This window comes from Centroberyx affinis, unplaced genomic scaffold (assembly GCF_046629955.1).
Source record: "Centroberyx affinis isolate AG114_WGS23_722 - 3 ecotype Tasmania unplaced genomic scaffold, CSIRO-AGI_Caff_v1 ptg000836l_1, whole genome shotgun sequence".
Lineage (NCBI taxonomy): Eukaryota > Metazoa > Chordata > Actinopteri > Beryciformes > Berycidae > Centroberyx > Centroberyx affinis.
Genome location: NW_027279433.1, coordinates 4,043 through 25,446, shown reverse-complemented (window position 1 = coordinate 25,446; position 21,404 = coordinate 4,043). Strand labels below are relative to the sequence as shown.

At 39.2% G+C, this 21,404-nt stretch overlaps 2 protein-coding genes across 3 annotated transcripts; both read left to right on the top strand.

Annotated features, from left to right (window-relative positions):
- Positions 1 to 2,238: 2,238 nt before the first annotated feature.
- Positions 2,239 to 5,703, top strand: LOC139645256 (CD209 antigen-like protein C). 2 transcript variants are annotated; one of them, XM_071520927.1, is made up of 5 exons: positions 2,239 to 2,399; positions 3,112 to 3,213; positions 3,684 to 3,819; positions 3,862 to 4,079; positions 4,693 to 5,703. In XM_071520927.1, the coding sequence occupies exons 1-5, from the start codon at positions 2,282 to 2,284 to the stop codon at positions 5,064 to 5,066; spliced, it is 948 nt and encodes a 315-aa protein (XP_071377028.1). In that variant the 5' UTR covers positions 2,239 to 2,281; the 3' UTR covers positions 5,067 to 5,703. The 2 variants fall into 2 exon arrangements, with proteins under 2 accessions (XP_071377028.1, XP_071377027.1); XM_071520926.1 differs by having other exon boundaries at positions 3,684 to 4,079.
- A 2,185-nt stretch (positions 5,704 to 7,888) lies between these two features.
- On the top strand, positions 7,889 to 18,640 carry mal2 (mal, T cell differentiation protein 2). Its single transcript, XM_071520930.1, has 4 exons — positions 7,889 to 8,104; positions 9,988 to 10,158; positions 14,222 to 14,422; positions 16,388 to 18,640. The coding sequence occupies exons 1-4, from the start codon at positions 7,988 to 7,990 to the stop codon at positions 16,457 to 16,459; spliced, it is 561 nt and encodes a 186-aa protein (XP_071377031.1). The 5' UTR covers positions 7,889 to 7,987; the 3' UTR covers positions 16,460 to 18,640.
- Positions 18,641 to 21,404: the final 2,764 nt, after the last annotated feature.

The window sequence follows — 21,404 nt, the reverse complement described above, 5'->3', positions numbered from 1 at the left end:
TCTCCCTGTAGAGTCTAAGCGCCAAAGACTCCTGTTAAGTCTTAATTTTCACTATATCATCTGTTATAATAAACTATTATCTTTACTTCATTCACTTGTCTCTCCTGATTGAAACACACACGCAGTCAACATTGTGTTATTTTGCAGTTATTATTTTGACATCTGATAAACCGGTTACTAGGGATGGGACGATATATTGTAGTACAATAATTAAATCATGACGACGTACTTTGTGGAATATAACCATGTGCATCGGACATACACCCTGTGAGCTACGTTGTCTGCCGCTTACTGTAATCTGCCTGCCTCTGCCCGTACTTGCTTCCTCCTCCTTCTCCACCCAGTACACAGTTTGACCAGCAGAGGGTGCAAAACACCTTGCAATGCAAAACCGCGAAGCCAAGCGGCAGACATGGCGGACGAGGAAGAGGATATCTGAGTAGAGCTTGGCCGGTGAGACGATTTCCAGCGTTCTTTCACAGGAGCTCTGCAGCGACCAAACAGACCCTGCTACAGCTGCCACAGCACTAACTCATTATGGATGTTCTGGATCGATATCTCGAGCAACAACACAGCAGCTCTGATGAGCCCAGACATCCGATCAAATGCGAGAGACTGCGGTTACATGATCCATATTTTTTCATTCTGATTGAAATCATTCCGATTCTGCTCCACGATACGTATCGTCACATTTTTGTGTTGCGATATATTTAATTTCAACATATTGTCCCATATCTAGTGTTTACTAACATGAATTAAGCATAAACAGTGACATTAACAAAGACAAGTTCATATAACAGTAAATGCACAATAAACAACTGCATTAAGGAATGCTGTTATACATGTTTGTTAATGCCAATGTATTGTCTAAATTGAAACCCTAACTCTTCAATGTATTACTTAAATGTATCCTGGCATTAACTGAAGTGAGTAAGTCATAACAACCATTACCTAACGTGAATAATCTGTGGCAACATATCTGAATGTTCACTTTGAAAATACACATTTTTTTGCAGTTCTTTGACATCTGATGAACCAAATCTGAAGCTTTGCTCCATAGCATTTTCAGCCATAGGCTATTTTTAGTTCTTTCTATTTTTTTTCATTTGGTCTTATCTGTGCTTTGAATGGCTTTATGGCCAAAGTAAAATGTTAAAAAAAAATTTATGAGAATTGTTTTTGTACTGGAGAGGATGATTTACAAATGATTGTTAATAAACTCTTGTTAAAGGTTGTTAGACTTTGTGATTGCTTATCCACTGAAAGTTAAAGCTAATTGTGGCAACATATTCTAACATGTTCAGTTTACTTGAAAAAAGTTTGGAAACCGGTTGCCTCACTTTATCCAGTTAACCATAGCTTGAATTTTCAGATCAAACACATGTTGAGAAAATAGCATTTAGGAAATTCACATTACTTGGTATAACAAAGTAATGTAAATTGAAGTGGCGTAATGGCGTAATAATACTTACAAGTATTATAAGTATTATAAGTCTTATAAGTCTTTAGTAAGATAATAGGTCCAATAGTAAATTTACTTAGAATCATTCAAGAATCTTCTCATACTTTACTCTAAAACGATCTGTTCACCTAACTTTCAGTTGATTGTTAAGTTAACTTTAATTTGGCTTTTAAGTTTTCTGGGTAAAAGTGAGGCAGTCTGTTTCCAAACTTTTTTCAAGTTAACTGAACATGTTAGAATTTAGTAGGGAAGGCTTCCTCTCGACTGTAGTCAAAAGTACAGTTCTTACAGCATGACGCTAACATACACACTTGCCTACAAACACATGCCTGCACACTTGTCCACACGCACATGACATCCTGTCATTTTCACAGTACAGGCAGAGAGTTTTGCTGACTGTCCTGAAACTGGCACCTTTAAAGGCTCAGTCCTTAATCCTGCTGCAAATAAAAGACAGAACATGAAATCACAGAACATTAAAACGCACTGCATTGCATTGTCTACTTGATTATCGGTTTATACAAAGACTAACAGTGAAGTACGACTTGTAAATGTAAATTAAACTGTAACATTTTAAAGTTAATGAATACATTTTGTAATGAAAGGCTTCAAATATACATATCCATAACTGATGTAAAATCTCGGAGCGGTGCTTTAAATAGTTCTTCTCAGTGTCTTTTTTTTCAAACCCAAGGCATTGTATTTCCTAAAAACAATTAGCTGTGTCAGCAAATCATTGAGTCTTACGGGGAATCGAGTATAAAAAGTATAGGGGGCAGACCAGGAGGGTGGCAGAGGCACTGACCACAGACCTGAAAGATGTCAGTGGCATTCAACAGCAACTCAGGCGAGCCCGGAGGAGAATATTTGAATCTGGTGGATGTTGATGATGATTTCAGAATTCGATCAGAAAATGGAGGGGGGTTTCAAAGTTCAGGTAAGAATGCACTGCTTAATCACATTCCTAAGGATGTTATTCTCCTTTTGCCCTCCTCTTTATTTATTTATTCCTTCTGAAACTCATCTGCCCATCCATCATGTTTATCTTCTTTTTTGTGAATGTGTGTGTGTGTGTGTGTGTGTGTGTGTGTGTGTGTGTGTGTGTGTGTGTGTGAGTATTTGTATGTATGCGTATATGTATGTAAGTATATGTATATGTGTATATATGTGTATATATACATACAGTATGTGCATGTATACATATATGTATGTATATGTACTGTATATATGTATGTATGTATGTATGTATGTACATGTGTATATTTATATATATTAACCTGTTGTACAGTATGTTATGTTAGTATTTTACTTTTACTTTTGTTTTGTTTTTTTGTGTTTGTTTTTGTTTTTTACACAAATTAGCATTTCATTATTGCAATGCATTCTGTGTGTTGTACATATATGACAAATTAATGAATGAGAATAGTTTACAACACTGTGAAATAGTAGTTGTAACAATTATACACTATAAAGGCTATGATGTACATGAGGCAATGCAGATGGGGATTGGCAATGGGACAAATTCAATGCAGAAACATAAACAAACATATAATGACAAAGTACTGTACAAAATTGCCCATCTGCATTGACTCAACATGTTGCCTGTGTACATGACCTTAAATGCCCCCTGCTGATAATGTGTGTTTCAGTGTGTGTTCAGTGGGGAAAGAGATGGACTGGAGCTGCTGCAGTGTGTCTGGGACTGCTGTGTCTTCTCCTGCTGGCTCTGATCATAGGCCTGGCGGTCCACAGTGAGTACAGCGCTGTCTAATGAAAAGCAAAAAAGAGAGTGTAAAAATCAAGTTGTAAGTCCACACCCATCAGATTTAATTAAACATACAGTATCATTTTGCACAGCCATATCAGCTCCAATCAGCACTTGTCTATTCTAACTAATTGTCACTGAAAAATCAACACTTATGAACATAGCCGTCGCTCCCTATATGCGAATTGGCAAATGCATTGGGCCTCACACATCCTTGAATAAATTTTTTTCTACTTCTACTACAAAACATGAATAAATAAATGTGTTTTACTCAGTCTTTATTGCTTGGTAGTGGGTGGGATTTGTCTCAAAAGGGGGCCTCCATAGAAAAGTTTGCCTAGGGCCTCCAGCAGTTTAGAGCCGGCCCTGCTTATGAACACTGGAGATTTGCTATAGTGTAGGGACTTTTCACTCTACAATTCTTATACTCCGATTCTAACCAACATCCTGTTGCAGACACAACTGCTGCTGGTCATCATGATGTTGAAATGCAAGACATGCAGACCAAATGCGGAAACTTGACTAATCAGTGGAGCCAGTTACAGAGCAGCTACAACTCCCTGACTGGAGAGAGAGACCAGTTACAGAGCAGGTACAACTCCCTCACTGGAGAGAGAGACCGGCTACAGACCAGGTACAACTCCCTCACTGGAGAGAGAGACCAGCTACAGAGCAGCTACAACTCCCTGACTGCAGAGAGAGACGCCCTGAGGAACGAGAGAAACCAACTGAAGAGCAACTCCAGCAGCTTGGCTAAAGAGAAAGCAGAGTTACAGAGCCAATGCGACACTGTGGCTGCAAGCCGAGATGAGTTACAGGAGGAGGTCAACAGGCTCGCTCTCAACATGACAGGTGAGCACATTTATTGAACTCAACCTTACATCAGAATAGAATAGAATCGTCCCTGTTCACTAGTGGAAATTTGCCTTTGGATTCACTGTGGTAGAAATAAGAATGGACAAGATACAACAAATGCATAATCAAACCCCACAACACACAGTGGCGTCATAACAGAGCTTCAGGTACATACAGGTCCTTCCTAGTACTGCTATTACTTATTCTTAACAACAGTGTATGGAACTGCATGTAATGGCTACATGCAATCTGAAGGATGTTTAGACTGTGTTAATGCCCGGAAATACATCTCACTGAGATATGCCTCTAAGCAACACAAAATTCATGTATCCAAACAGCAAGTCTAATACTCAAAGTTTTACAAACAGCATGCTTTCTGCAACACAGATTAAAAAGTATTAACTGTGTAGCTGTAGAACTCCAACTATCCTCAACTTTCTGAATAGTTGTGCTTGTTCCATATTCCATAGATTCACTTTCTTGATTAGTGAGCAGGGGTTAAAGTGGAAAGTTAAAGATAGGGGATCCCTGTTGTTTATGATAGGTTATGATAGTGATGAATTTTGTCAATGACTTTTCAATGACTAAAATACGCATTTACAATCTCTAGAAAAACCCTGCCGCCTAAGATGGATAAAGTTCAACATCAGCTGCTACTATATCTCCACTGAGAGTAAAAGCTGGGACAAGAGCAGACAGGACTGTCGAGACAGAGGAGCTGACCTGGCCATTATAAACAACAAAGAGGAGCAGAATTTTCTCAGCAGATTTCACGACAGACTCTGGATCGGTCTGTCTGACAAGCACGCAGAGGGGAAGTGGCAGTGGGTGGATGGGACTTCTCTGGTAGGTGGAGGATTCTGGCAAGACGGGGAGCCCAACGATGACTCCGGTAGAGAGGACTGTGTGGAGGTGTCGCGTGGGGGAGGTGGATGGAACGACCTGCCTTGTAGAGAGCGTTTATCTTGGGCTTGTGAGGAATAAAGTCCAATGGGTTGATGTCGTTCAGGCCGTCCCGACCCATCTCACAGTGCAACACACATCCAGTATTTACTATTTCTGAACCTTGACCTGTAGACACTTGGTCCATTTGTCACTTTGATCCAAATTATTCTCGCTGGTCCTGTGAATATGTGAGCTGGTAGACAGTTTTCAAACAAGTCTGCCAACTTTAAAAAAAATCAAAAACCTTTGTAAATCCTTTAAATACACTGTAATATCACATGTCATATGTTTAAAATCCTGTATATTCTCTCTTTACATGTTCTTTATGACAAAATGTTACTTTTTTACCAATATTATGGATGATTACTTGTGAAAGTTACCATTTATTTCTTTTATGTGACATGCAATGTAAGGTAAATATCTAAATATACAATGAAATAAGTTAACTACCTATTGACAGTTTCCTTTGGTCTTCACACACTTGCCTATTAACATTTGTTCCTGCTTTCGCCGTTAATGAGTAATAATTCAGAACACTTGAGGCAAAATGTGTTGTTGAATAAATTATGTATGACATTTGACAATTGAGCCAATGACCAGCATGTTGCACAATGCTGTTGCTTCTGAATTTCTATTTGCCAGTGCTTTTAAAGATAGCCAATAAACAAAAGGACAAAAGGACGATGGATTGATTGATTTTTATACTTTACAAATCACAGTTCATTTCACACTTACAGAGTCAGTAGTCTGCTGCATGAAGTAAAAAAATAAGAATCACCAGTTTAGCTCAGGGGAAGGTTTTTTTCTCGCAGTTCCACAGCTGAAAGCAAGGCCCACGGAGACCCACAGTCCTAAGGTTTTTCCACGTAGAGGAAAAGAGGGTCAGATTTGTGTGACATGGACCAAGGAACCCTGCAGCACAGTGAGTCCTCTAGGTGACAACCCCCTTGCCCTTTCTCACCCGCTTCCTCCATGCTTCCAAAACAGCAGCTCTGAGAACGATTTCCGATCCCGCGAACAATGAATGTATCCCATGTGTCACGGTCCAATGCTCTTTCTTATTGATTCTATCTACAGTGGCTCTACTACTAGCCACGCTCAGCTTAGCTAAACTCAGTGCTGCAGCTGCCCTTTGAGAGGTTATGTCAACATTAGCACATATAAGCCAAATCCCGGCTAAACATTAACAGTGGTTTGGCACCAGAAACTGCATTTAGCAAATGATCTCCAGAGATAACAATTTCACTTAAGCATTTTGATATATATAGGCCCTACTGTAGTGTATATATTTGAATGCAGCAAATAGCCTAAATTATACTAGGAGCCTACTTTATAGGATGTTGATTGGAGGTGAATCGCATTTGTTTGGGTTAAAGGGTAATTCCTCTTATTTTCAAGTGATGTTCATATGATTCTTTAGTCTAAGAACCAGGCGAAAATGAAATGCCTGACTTGGTTCTCTGGTAGGAGCCACACAAACATCAGCAACAAGCCACTGTTAAGGCTAAATGAATGGGAGCCAAAGCAAACATGACATGCATTACAATTCTGGGTGAAATCGCCTCATGTAATCTTTAATCAGAGACAGTTTCATGTTAAATTGTAAGGATTTGGCCCAAAATTTGAAGCATATCAGGGTCTCCTATACTTTATATCTACTACTGTGAGAGAACCAAACCATGCTTTCCAATTTCCCCTGGTCCCTACACTATTCTCAGGCCAAAGAACCATCTGAACATCACATGAAAATATCACGACTTATCCTTTAATATTTGAGTCTTCGGTTGAACAGGCCTATACCCGGACAGTGTAGTGAATCAGTAGTGCGCGCTCTCCCCTTTGCAATTCCTTTCACCGTTAAGCTAATATTTACTTTTAAATCTCCTCTCTGCTGCGTGTGAAGGTTAATCAGTACACCCGCCATTGTTACTCAGCCCTCATTTCTTTCCTAACAGTGCAGAAGGAAGAAGGAAGGCCTAGTCTCAACCGTGACTCAACAATTTGATTTTCCCTCTCACTACATTCAAATGCCTGCTGTTGCTGAGCTGTGGCCTCTGCTGTTGGCTGCTCCCACACAGAGGAGAGTGCTCCAACGGACTGATAAAGATTAAAAAAAAAAAAAAAAAAAATCGGAGAGAAAGTATTGTTGCCTTCAAGTTTGTCGGAATTACCATAATTACAAGCTAAGCCTAACAAAGTGGTAAATAGGCTACAGCTGGGACAGAGAGACCCTGAAAAGGAGTAAAGAGATAAAGTAAAGAGAATGAATGAATGAATCAATGAATCAATCAATCAATCAATCAATGAACCAATGAATGAATGACAAAATTAATGAGCTAATGAATGAATGAATGAATGTTATTAGCCTATTTAAGATTCTGTGTAAATAATCGGTACTGTTGTATTTTTCTATTTTCACTCTTTGTTGAAAACAACTTTTAGCTAATAAATTAATTAAAAGACAAATTACATGCCTGATATAAGCTGCATTTTCTTCTCTCCATTCTGCTACTGCAGCACAAAGTAGCTTTGCACCAAATGATTTCTAAAGTAAAACAACTGATGAAGGCCTGATAGTACACTAAAATATTTTTTATTGTACTTTGCACATAAAACTATGGTTTATGGGCTTGTGAATACTTTTATTTCCTTTAGGAGTCCGGCACAAGGATAAACGGTGAAGTGAGTCACCATCAAACTTCGTATCTACAGGTGCCGTGCTTGGAAATGTCGGAGCTTCCGCGAGGCACCTGAAGGCAGCATCAGTTTCCAGGGAGTGGCCCCCTTGCACCTGTCCGACCTGTTTAGGGGACACATGACTCCGGAGGAATTTCCCCGCTGCTCCCGGTCCTTTGTCGAACTGAGCCCCTCTGTGTCTTTCGGAGAGAGGGAGACGGAGGGAGAGAGCTAGAAGAGAGCGGGGGAGAAAGAGAGAGAGAGAGAGGGAGAGAAGAAGAGAGATGTCGGAACCAGCCACTAATCCCGCTGCCACCTCTTTCCCGGCGCCAACTATTTCTCTACCTTTGGGACTGGAAATATTGCGGACCTACTCTGGAGCGCTTATCTGTTTAGAGATAGTAAGTTGCTTTTTAGACCAAGTTTATTGCTGATGTTTATCTGCGGGTGACTCTGTGAAATACATCAAGTAGCGCCATGCAGAGTCACTATTCTATATTTCTTTGTTTACCATTGAAAAGGCTAATGACCTTTAGTTCTTCATGCCTAGTTAGACGTTATCTCGTAATAACACACAGACTGGGTGTATGCCCTCTGATGATGGTGCAGGCTACTTTCAGTCAATGCATTGATTGTCATAGTGATTACACTATAGGCTGCGTGTATTGCGTACAGTTTGACAGCCGTAAAAAAAAAAAAAAAAGTCACATGTAACAAATGCAACTTTGGCTGGACATGGGGATCAAGACACATACTGTTTCTTATACAGAAAAAAAAATATTTAACCCAATGTGTCATCATTATCTCCTTTCATAATATGAATAATGGCATTAATAGCTCGGCCTAGTCAGTAGATCTGTTCTATATCAGGAGTGGCAGGTTTATTTTCTCTCTCTTCTTTCTAGTCATTTGGTGCATGACCTTTAACCCTGCAAGGTGACCTCCACAGTGCCATCAAACGCCCCATCAAAGCTACCAGGAGTCACCAATATGGCTACTTATCTATAGGCCTGTTTCCAGCTGTTTGAAGGCCTGGGTGGATAGGGGTGGCCTCGTTTTAAGGAGCCATTTTTAATGCCATGAAGTTAGTGACATATGCTTTTCTCACGATATGATTCGATACCGATATGTGGTTCACGATTCAATATAACCACGATACGATGTAATAAATAAAAGTTCAATGACAGCAAAGTCTGACTGTGCAGAATTCTGTTTATTTCTGAGACACAAATCTTTCTAGCAATGCCATTGTCTTGCTAGAATGTAAACAACAATTTAACAAATGTCTCATTTGTGATTACTACAGTAGAATAAAATGGAGCTAATATCGCGATTCATTTTTCTGCCCAAACGATATGTATTGTTGCATTTTTGTATTGCGATATTGAATTTTGATATATCGTCACATCCCTATCATGCAGTATAGGCATTATTGAAACAGCATGTTGCTAATGTTCATGTGTTTTCTCCTTCTTCTAAGGAACATGACTGTATTAATATCGATCATAAAATACTATTACTCATTGCTGATGTCAAGTCTGCACTGTCATAAAATGTTTTGTGTGTGCCATGCCCTTTAACAGCCTGCTATAGGCCTTAATAAATATCATACATACCAATATTACACCTTGTGGCTTCCTCCAGTGTGCCATAAACTGTTCATGAGACGATTCCTGTAAATATACTCACCTGTTAACTGACAACATATGAATGGATCCAGGCAGACTCTGCCATAAGCATTGGTAAACTGAATTTCCCAGATATACAATCAGATTCATACTGCCTTTTAGGCTTGGGCGATATCCAAAATTTAATATTGCGATGCTGATATATGATATTATCGCGGGGTGGGGGGGGGGGGGGGGGGGGGGGGGTCTTTTCCATTTTTTTCCATTTCTTTTTGTATTTTATTTTATTTCTTCTAAACTACATACAATTTCTTGGCTATTAATAATAATAATAATGATAATAATAATCATTATTATTATTATTATTATTAATAGCCTAAGAAATTGGATTGCATTTATTAGATTGCAGAAACAATCGCCATTTGATGTAATTTGCTCATTCCATTAATCCATTAAATGACACATTTTTCACTACAACTATAATTATTTTTGTTTTTTATTATCCTACCAGTAGCAGATTATAGGTTTATAAGTTTAAAAAAGTGCACAATTGTGATCTCCCACCCAACTATTGTGGAAAATATCGCGATATTTGATATTATCGAATATCGGCCCAAGCCTATGTGACCCATATGAATGTGTCTCTGCATCCCCAGCTCTTCGGCGGTCTGGTATGGATCCTGGTGGCGTCCTCCAACGTGCCGGTGCCTCTGCTGCAGGGCTGGGTGATGTTCGTCTCCGTCACCACCTTCTTCCTCTCCTCCGCCTACCTCGCTCTCTTCATCACCGGCCTGGCTGACCGCATCAACACCGACTGGAACTTCCTGGTAGGCTTTTGGCGAAAGAGCTAATCCATCTTTTTAACATCTTAATGTGTCCTAATCACTTTTTCTGTTCACTTAGTACGTTCTTTTAATCTTCTTACAGCATATTTAAACAAAATGTCCTTTAAATATCATGTTGTGTATGGCTTCTCTGGTTTCTGTATATGTAGAAAGATATGTGATATCTATCTATCTATCTATGACAAAACTAACTAAAGTATGACAGTGGCAGTATATGAACAAAACAATGTGCAGGGAAGGTAAAAAGAAATCCTCCCTCTGAAGGAAAAGAAAGAAAAAAACACAGTTCAGATCAAACATGACATGGATTATAACCAAAATAGAGAGAGTTATCCATTAAAAAGCTTGCAACAGGTTAATCCTTACCCAGGAAAGATCCTTTGTTTACTTCAACAATGTGCAGGGAGTTCAGCATGGGTGTGTGTGTGTGTGTGTGTGTGTGTGTGTGTGTGTGTGTGCATCCCGACCCAAGTCACAGACGAAAGAAGTTTAACAGACCGAATGGGAATTTCCTTTCAAATTAAAATGATTGCATGATAATTTAGCTGGGGGAAAAAAAAAAAGTACAAACCTGAAAAAAGAGGCAGCCAAGCACACTGCTATCCCTGCTGCTTGACTGTAATATGTCCCAGTATGATAGTTCATCAGGCCAAACACATTAAGATGGCTGCCGGAGTGTTTGATAACGTTGCCGTGGCGACGGGGCGTTGTTTGGAGATGTGGTTCAGCGGCAACGGCGTGAATTGACTAAATATTCCAGCGGCATTTTCTGAGTGTTGGATGAACTGTCCAGTGTCCACACATGAAACAATGACAGCATTATGAAAATTCAAAGCCGGCCATCTTGTGCGTGTGTATCAAAGGACATTACTGCGATCCATCAGGAAGTTTGAAGTTTTCCGGGCAGTAGTCCATATAGATGATGACAGGTTTGACTCCCCTCCCTCAATGTTTAACCATATCTAAGTTATTGCTCCTAATGTGGGAAAAGTAAATAACATTTTCTGCCAAGCTGACTGCTGCTCGACTATTTTAAAGTCGGATTTTTGGCACGACTGCTATGATACGCTAATGGATATTCCACAGAAGAATTGCCTTACTCCTGATTACACCCACAACATGGCTCTTATCCAAATGTGTGTGTGTCTTGTAGCAAGCATTAATGGGTTGTAACAGTATCATACAGTGCTAATCATAGTAGAAGTCTCCTCACCCTGAGTTTACTCTACATTAATGCTGCAGGAATTTTCAAACCGCAGTGCAGCAGCATGATCTGATAGCTGTTGATTAGCTAATAAGGAGTGGCGCTTGTTGAAAGATATGTTCTTACATTTGCTTCACTAAAATGATCTCACTCATTTATTTACCAGCATTCTTGTATGATCATACAAAGCTTTGTGTGACTTTTTTTTATGGATCTTCCTTGGAATTAACTTGGTAACACTTTACAATAAGGGTCACTAAGTTAAGGGTTAGTTAATGCTTAATAAGCATTGACTAACCCTTAATTAACAGTTAATGTGTCTGGTAATCATTTACTAATGGTGTTCATGTTAACTAAGGTATTAATTTATACATTATTTAATAGTCATCTTTATAAACTATTAATATATAAATTAATACCTTAGTTAACATGAACACCATTAGTAAATGATTACCAGACACATTAGTTAACTGTTAATTAAGGGTTAGTTAACTTTTAACTTAACCCTTATTAAGCATTAACTAACCCTTAACTTAGTGACCCTTATTGTAAAGTGTTACCAACTTATTTAAATAATGACCTCACCACCAAAACACTGTCAAACAATGATATGGTTGCACCATTGCAGCCTTACACCTAGCTGATAAGCAGTGACACTTCCTCATCCCAGCCTAACTGAAATGTCTTAACTATGTAAATTGAACCGGCCAAATCTCCTGGTGACGTCTGTGGCCATGTATGACTCAATACCACTGTAGACCTCAGCCAGGCTGTCACTGTGACAGACGCTAGTGACCGCTTTAATACACATTAACTACTTAACAGGGTGTGTTCAAGGTGACTTGAAGGTCTTTGAAACCTGGTAATGGTTCCGCTAGCCGGCCTGGTCCATGAGTCCAGTGACAATTATCATAAGTAGAGTCATAATAATCAGAGTCATAAGTAGGTTCCATAAAGCCCGGATTTGTTCTGGGACCTGGGAATACATCATCAATCAGAGTTAGGGCTGAACAATTAATCAAAATTTTATTGAAATCGCAATATGGCCTACTGCAATTTTCAAATCGCAGGAGGCGCAATATTTGTTAAAGGTGAAATGTGTGTCAAAATACCATTTTAAATGAAATATTTTCGTGCTGCAGAGATGTCCTGGCCCCATCCTATTCTACAGACTTAAGAAAACATCTTTGTTTGGTACAGATCCCCGCAAAAATCACACCATAATCATTTTAATACGTTTTTCAGTGAAAATGAGAATAATGATGTAAAAATTATCATTCCTTCTAATATTGCAAATCATATCGCAATTGCAATATCAGTCAAAATAATCGCAATTAGATATTTTTTCAAAATCGTTCAGCCCTAATCAGAGTCTATACAGGGATAAAAAAAAAAACCGCGGGGCAGAAAAATGAATCGTGATATTAGCTCGCATTTTATTCTGAAAGCAGCATCACAGAACAATCTCCTGCTACGTCTTTGCAGAGGATTCTACTATAAAGCCAAGGGTGTGCAGACATAGCTGTAACCCTATATGAGAGAAAGGCTGTGTTGCGTCATTGTGGAGGACTCTGCTGCTGGGTCCGGGCTCTCAGACGGAGGCTGCAGGCCCCGCTCCCAGGGGCAGCCGGGCATGTGGTGTTGTTTGTTTTCGGGCCGAACAATGAGATGACATGGATGATGAGCTCACGGCAAAGCCCAACAAAGGCCCGCCTGTAGGCCCCGCCAGGCCCGCAGAGTCCACTCTCCCTCCTCTCTCTCTCTCCTTCTTTCTGTCTTTCTCTCCAAGGTGCGTTCACTCCAAATTTCTCTCATTGCATATACTGTCTTGTTTTTTTTACTTTTTCTCCTTGATTCTCTTTTATTCTATCTTTTCCCATGTTATGCTTTACTATTCATATGGAATGGTGGTTCTCAACGTGGGGTCCAGGGACCACCGGGGGTCCTTGAGGGGGTTCCAGGGGGTCCCCAGCAAAATGATGAATTCTTAATCTTCACCATTAGTTCATTTACCGTATTTCCTCTAATAGTAGCCGGTAGTCAATTAAAAGCTGGGTCTCCGATAATGGCCGGGGCCGTGGTCGACACGAACAAATAAAGGCTGGCCCCAAATACAGGCCGGGGAAAAAAACAGAAAAATCAATGGTGGATACCGGTAAACTCCTGGTGCCTGTTATATAATGTAACTGTAGTTTGTAGTAACGTACAAGTGCCACAAGATGGCAGTATGCCACAAGACGGCTCGGCCGGCGGAAGTCTCTGGAGCGTGCCGTCATCGATTACCGTAATTATCGGTAATGCATTGCAGTAAAAAAAAAAACGGCTACCTAACGAACCCCAAGGGCCTGGGCCAATATTAGAGGAAATACGGTACAAGAAGTTAACACAATTACAGAATGTAGAAGAATGACTGTTTTGATCATAGTTTCTCTGTTATCTCTCTACCTACAATACACATAGTCATGGAATTCTGGACAAAATCATATCTAACAATAAAAATATTCTCAGATTTGGGTCTCATTTGGGTCTGTGGCCCTAATGTGGACTAAATTAGGGGTCCTTGATATGAAAAAGGTTGAGAATCACTGATTTAGAAGAGTCATTCTTCATTATATGAATGCTGAAGTACAGATTCATACTTAAAAAAAAAGAAATAAAACCGATATATTGGTCACTCCTTGTTCCCCAGCTACTGAAAGGAGAACAAAACAAGTCCCAACAGTTTGTCTCGGGTGGTGGAGGAGTGGAACTTGCACGGTGCCGACGTTCCGCGCTCGCAACCTGAAACCCTTGAACTTTCTTATTTATTTCTTTTAATCCATTCTCTCTCCTTTTCCCCAGGATCTGGTGTACCATTTCGCAGCCTTGCTTTTCTACTTTGCCGCCTTCGTGCTGGAGGCGGCCACCACAGCGGCTAATGGAGGAGCCCACATCAAGCCGACCCCCAACAGCACTGAAACGGTCATGTGTATAACCTACCCCCGGGGCAATATATTCACCGTGCTAGACGAGAGGCAATACAGTATTAACGTGGCAGCTACGGTGAGTGCTGTAGATCTTTTTTAAATTGAGTTTAGTTATTGCACACTGTATGCATGATGTGTATATTTTAATTCAGACCACCTCAGATTTGTTTGATTTCTTCTGTTCATTTGTATGATGCATTTTTGCCTCACTGTGTATTGGATTGGTGCCCATACATTCACATCTACAGACAAGTTTAAAGGCAATAGGGATGGGACGATACATCGAAATTCAATATGTCGCGATACAAAAATGTGACGATACGTATTGTGGGGCAGAAAAATGAATCGCGATATTAGCTCCATGTTATTCTGCTGTAGTAATCACAAATGAGACGCTTGACCATCACAATTGCACAAGCTCTCCATCCAAATGATATAATTGTCACTTTGTAATGACATTTTTAAATTGTTGTTTACATTCTAGCAAGCCAAAGCCATTGCTAGAAAGATTTGTGGCACAGAAATAAACATAATTCTGCAAATAATTCTGCACCTGTGCTGTCCTGCTATCAGCTAGAACAGTCCGCCAGCAAAAAAAGTATGAAAAAGATGAAGTCCCTTAAAAGGCAAAAATGAAACCACAGAAACCAGTTTAACACAGAAGTACATTGACATCCTTGGAATGAGAGGTTGGGGTACGACTTCTTAGAGTGCTGGTCATTGCAGGGTTAGAGAATTTCTGAATCTTTTCATAGAAAGTAGGAATGAAATGCCATTGTGCGTTTGTGTGCGTAGCCCCATGTCTAATTCCTGTGACTTTAGTGGTGATTGACGAAGGAGAACATCTCATAGAATCTCAGTTTGCATTAGAATCCACACCATTTCAAAATAAGAGTGCTAATTTAGGATCACTGTCCAGGCCCCATTGACCATTCTAATTCACTCTATTCAGAAAGGTAAATTCATTGTAATCAGTAAGATAAAACTGATTTGACATTAGCGCTCTCTCGCTCAGAGGCTATCAATAAGTACTATTGGAGAACCAGCTCAGTGGGTTTAGCTGTTTACATGCATCATCAATCAAATCAATCAACAGAATAGTCTGAAAAACATGTCCCCAAAAAATGAAACCACAGAAACCAGTTTAATACAGAAGTAAGCCAGGCATCTTAACCTGGTTTCTCATAATCAGAATATGAACCTAGCTGTGTTATTGTAAAGCAGTTATGACGTTTACATGCGTCGGCCCATAACCAAGTAAGTGGGTTAATAACAGAATTCTCTGTGTATGTAAACGTAGCCAATAAGGATTTCAGCAGAAGACCATGGGATACTTCAGTTGAAGTTAAAACATGTAAATCACCAAAATTGGAGTTATGATGTTTTCACCCGACAGTGACGATATGGAGGTTACACAGGATGGCAGAATCGCAATAGAGCAGAGGAAAGTAACTAAGTACATTTATTCAAGTACTGGCACTTTACTTGAGTATTTCCATTTTGTGAGACTTTCTACTTTTCCTCCTCTACATTTCAGAGGGAAATCTTGTCCTTCTTCCTCCACTACATTTATCTGACGGCTGGAGTTACTAGTTACTTTGCAGAATAAGGTTTTACATGCAAAATGTACGATAAGCTCATAAAATATGTTGCATTGTTAGAGTGTAAAGTCCCAACAGTATATGGAGCAGTTAAACCGACAGCATTAAAATACTTCTTACAGGTTATTGCATCAATAATTTAAGACTCTGACGGAATGACGACTTTTACTTTTGATACTTCAGTACGTTTTACTGCTAATACTTCTATACTATTACTTAAGTAAACTTCTGAATGCGGGACTTTTATTTTTAATGGAGTATTTTTCCATTACAGAACAGAGTGTACCCTTCTCTTTAACTACACCATTGGATTATGCTTAGTCCTTGTCTTAATGAAGATCTCTTGAATGAAATCTTGTAGTCAGTGACATAAGACATTACAAGCTCAGTGACTAACGACTTGACTGTTATTAACACTCTCTCCTTGTCTTCTTTCTCAGATATTTGCCTTTGTGGTGACGCTATGCTACGCCTGCAGTATGTTCATGGGCTTCAAGAGGTGGAGGATGTAACCCAGCGGCACCGGCTATCCACATCCACTCATTTTGCAACCGCTCCATCACGTGTTCAGCATGTATTACACCATCCGCCACACTGTCCAGAGCCCTTACTCATAGAGAGCACTTCCACACTACTGTGCAGTTCAGTTCGGGTCAGTTAAAGCTTTATTATTTCCTGAGAGGAAACTGATGTCAGCAAGCGGTTGCATAAAACACGCGCCGGAAAATAACATATGGCGAAACTGCTGCCTCAGTCAAAAAAAAATCATTGAAGATTTCTGGACAATACAGAGCAGATTCAAGAACGTTCTCTTAGGACTCTTGACTATTGAAACATCCTTATGACTCTAATGCAGTGGTTCTCAACGTGGGGTCCGGGGACCACCAGTGGTCCTTGAGGGGGTTCCAGGGGGGTCGCGAGCAAATTGATGAATTGTTAAACTTCACCATTATTTCATTTACAAGTTAACACAATTAGAGAATGTAGAAGAATGACTGTTTTGATCTCTCTACCTACAATACAGATAGTCATGGAATTCTGGACAAAATCATATCCAACAGTAAAAATATTCTCAGATTTGGGTCCGAGAGACAAAATCTCATCAAATGGGGTCCGTGGCTCTAATGTGGACTAAATTAGGGTCCTTGATATGAAAAAGGTTGAGATTCACTGCTCTAATGGATTTTGGTTGGTTTCAAAATAAAGTAAGATCAGACTGGATTCTTCAAGGTCTTTTAAAACAGAGTGTAAGAGTGTTTTGTTTTTTTTGTTTTTTTACAACATTTTGAGGCAATGTAGATGGGTCATTTTGCCAACTCTTGTATTGTTTCATTATGGTTTTGTTCCTTTTATCCCCTTTGTTATCCACACAGACATTGCCCAATATTTCCCATTTCCACTACCACAAAAAATTGCTCATGTATGACTGACTATACAGTAGGTTATGAACAGCAATCCAATGTGATGGCGCCACTTGCTGGAAAGACCCTGGAAAGCAACGAGATGAAGTTTTCACTATCCTCCAGTTACCTTGGTGCTTAGACTCACCCTAGATTTAATACGATCACGTGTGTTATTACATTCTTTTTTTTTAATGTTCATTATTTAAAATGCGACTTGATATTTGAATTTCAAAGTTTCTCATTTCTTAATGTGAGCACTTTTTATCCGTCTAATACTGGCAATGTTTTCTCTGTACACCCAACACGGCATGATGTAACTGAATATGAATATTTGAGTATTTGTCACTTTGTGATGTTTGTATACCTGAGGAAGCAGTCGGGTTAGAAGCTAGATGCAAATAAGTCTTTGCATTTGTTTTAAGCTGCTTTGTGGGGCCAAATGGGTGGAGCTCACCACCTCAGGACAGATCAGGTTGTAGGTCAGTGGTTCTCAACGTGGGGTCCGAGGACCACCAGGGGTCCTTGAGGGGGTTCCAGGGGGTCCCCAGCAAATTGATGAATTGTTAAACTTCACCTTTATTTCATTTACAAGAAGTTAACACAATTAGAGAATGTAGAAGAATGACTGTTTTCTCTGCCTACAATAAAGATAGTCCTGGAATTCTGGACAAAATCATATCTAACAATAAAAATATTCTCAAATTTGGGTCCGAGAGACAAAATCTTATCAAATGGGGGTCTGTGGCTCTAATGTGGACTACATTAGGGGTCCTTGATATGAAAAAGGTTGAGAATCACTGTTGTAGATTATAGAAAAGTATACTAAGTTGACTGAAAAAAGTGTTATGGGACTCATTGTGTTGTCCTGTGTGGCTAACCCCACCCATCTGGCATGTACTGTATGTGGGCTTAAACGAACCAACAAATTCTTTACAAATATTACCTATTATTACTTATAAAAATCCCTGTTCCACCACTAACTAATGTTTTAATATGATAATGAAAAATGGGCCTTTTATCCCCCAAAGCTCTGCTACTGTGATATGCCATGCCATTGTCACCTACTGATTTATTTCAAATATTTATCTTTATTTACTGACTGATCATTTAAGTAGAGGACATTTAGTGTTTGATCCTTCTTGTGAAATAACTGATGCATCATAAAATTGCCCAAATCAATAACAATCTTAAACTGGCTACATGTACATGATTTCCTAGATGCATTTATACTCTTGTATGCATTAGGCTATTAAGTTATGTTAATATTAATTTAAAATATTTTGTAAAAAACAGCGGTTTGAGGAAGATGTTTTGATTTTTTGCTGTTGTTGACATTTTAAATGCATTGTAGACATACAGAAATAAAGGTTTTGAAGAAAACGAAAGAACTTGTGTTTGCATCATGATGGAATTTATAAGGGCTATTCTTCTATTTGCATTATAAACTGTGTGAACCATAGATTTTCAACAATGCAGATGCATTGAAAAAAAAAAATTAATCAGCCTGTTCCTTCACAATAGTTCTTCATGTGAAAAGTGTTTTGACGTGGTTTTATGGTATTCCTATCTTCTATAGTACACACAGTTGTCTAAACTCTTTTGAATTGTGCTGAACTAATGATAATCTAATAAAACTGTTTCCTTGTTTTCACACAAATTAGAAAACTGCAGTGCATATATCATAAATACTCTAGCCTGACAGAAACAAAAGGCTTGATGAGAAATAAAGTCATTGATGACAGCACTAAACTTGTGGATTCATCATGTTCATATGACGTCACCAAAGTGGGAGCCTATCCTCTGGACAAAACACACACGCTCACATTCACACCTATGGGCAATTTAGAGTCTCCAGTTCACTCGCCCCCATGTTTAATTAACACATCAAAAATCATTTTCCTGCAGTGATTTTGTTGTGGTGTCATTCTGATTTTAGCCACAAGATGGCACCAGTTACCTATAAACGCTCAATTTTGTTGAATGAGTTTTCCAGAAAGACAATTTCTCTGATGTTTACAAATAAATAGCAAACGTTGCCGTCAACAAAAATGCTTCAATGAGGAGGTGCCTTAAAATATTGTGGTTTTAATATGCACACCAACAGACAAAACATATAGGCTAAGGAAGACTTTTCTACTCACTTTCTATTCACTACACTGTTATCGCAGCACAAAGTAAAACACATTCTGTTCATTTAGACTATTTCTTTACAAAGTTTGCTCTTTTAACATTGTCGAGTAGCCTTGCCTAAATGCTGAAAAATGAAATGTGCACATCAAAGCAAGTCGTGAACGCGCTTTACTTCCTCCGCGCTCCCGCGCTGCTCACCTCTACCAAGCTCGGCAACGTCAAGCTACACAGAATACCGGAATTTATGTGATTTTTCCTTCAAATTAAAAGACTTGAAAGTTTGACTTGACCTGTGGGAAATTTTGGCAGGACTAAACTGTATAAGGAAAGCGCAGAGCATTACAGTGGAGTAGGAAATTGTGCCACTGCTATGGGTTAACATGGACTGCAGACAACTAGGGATTCCTACAAAAGCTCAGAGATGGGGAAAAATACATAAAAATTACAAATAATTGTTAATATACTGGTTTCAAGATGTATGTAGTGAAAATATAAATAATTGTATTTTCAAAATACAAAATAAATAAATAAATACAATAAAGAAAGTGTAAACATCCCCTTTAACTTCCAAAACAATTTTATCTGGACCAGTAGGTCTGGCTAATAGGGCTAATATTTGGAAATTTGTAATGTTATTTTCACGCAATACTCAATCGAACAGATGCTAGCACTACAATAAGTTCACTGAACAGTACCATACTGCAGGGTGGGTATTGGGTATTGTAATTTAAGTATTTTAATATCATTATTATCTTGAATAATACAAAAACGCTGTTTCCAAAGTATCTTGATACAATTATACAATTACAATCTATTTTTTTTTTAACTCAAGCCTAATGCAAATGACAAACTACGCAAAAGTAATACGTATTACACATACACTGATATCTAGTAGCCTAGACTCAAAAAAGCGTACACGTTCGTTCGAGTTTTATTTTGAAAAATTTGACCGGAAGTCTTATATTTTATTCTGGCTGGCTTGGCAGTTGTCTCTCCTCTCCTTTCAGTCAGTGTAGCGAAGGCAGTGAGAGGAACCGTGTGTGTCGGAATTTACCTTTCAAGATACAGGATAACGTTACCCGCTAAACGTTGTGGATTAATACTAAATTTCGAATATCAGGCTGCAACAAAAATTCGCCATGGTCTCAGTTGTCGAGCCATGGACAGGAACGGAGCGGCGTGGAGGAGAGAGGGGGATTTAAATTTCTCTTTCGTCCGAAAAACGGCTTCTTTTGATTTGAAGTGAACGGTGGACTAGAGTAGTAGAGTCGCGCTGTGTTTTTTTTGTTTTTTTTTTACCCTTTTGACTTGAGTCAAAAGTTGCATATCGGTTTGAGAAGAGCTAAAATTATCACACACGACCCCGTATTTTTTTGTTGTTCATCCAGATATTTTTGGTTTTCCTGGAGAGCGGAGCTGGCGAGCTGAAAGCGGCAGACTGTGTCGGGACTGACCGTTGGAGTTGGTCCTGAAAATGGAGGCTGTTATCGAGAGGGAATGCGGTGCGCTCGGAGGACTCTTCCAAACTGTTATCGGAGACATGAAAGTAAGCCAAATACACTTTGTAAAACAAGTTGTGTTATCCAAGAACCATTAAACAACTTCCAAAAAGCTAAACCAGCTGGATAGCTTCCCAACTCAAGTAATTCATAGTAGTTGACTTGGGTGCACCACATAAACAAGAGCGCTAGGTAGAAGAAAGCAAGAAAGTTAGGTTAAGTTTAGCTGGCACCGTACTTCTGAACTCACCCAAGTCAAGTGTGTAAAGTCTCACTTCTGTGACTACTTAGGTACTTAGAACTAGGGATATAGAATTGAACTGACTGAACTGAACTCTTGTTTCTTATCGATCTATATGATAATCGTGGTTGCACAGTGTTTCTATTTTTCCAGGGTTCCCACGGGCATTGAAAATCCTTGAAAG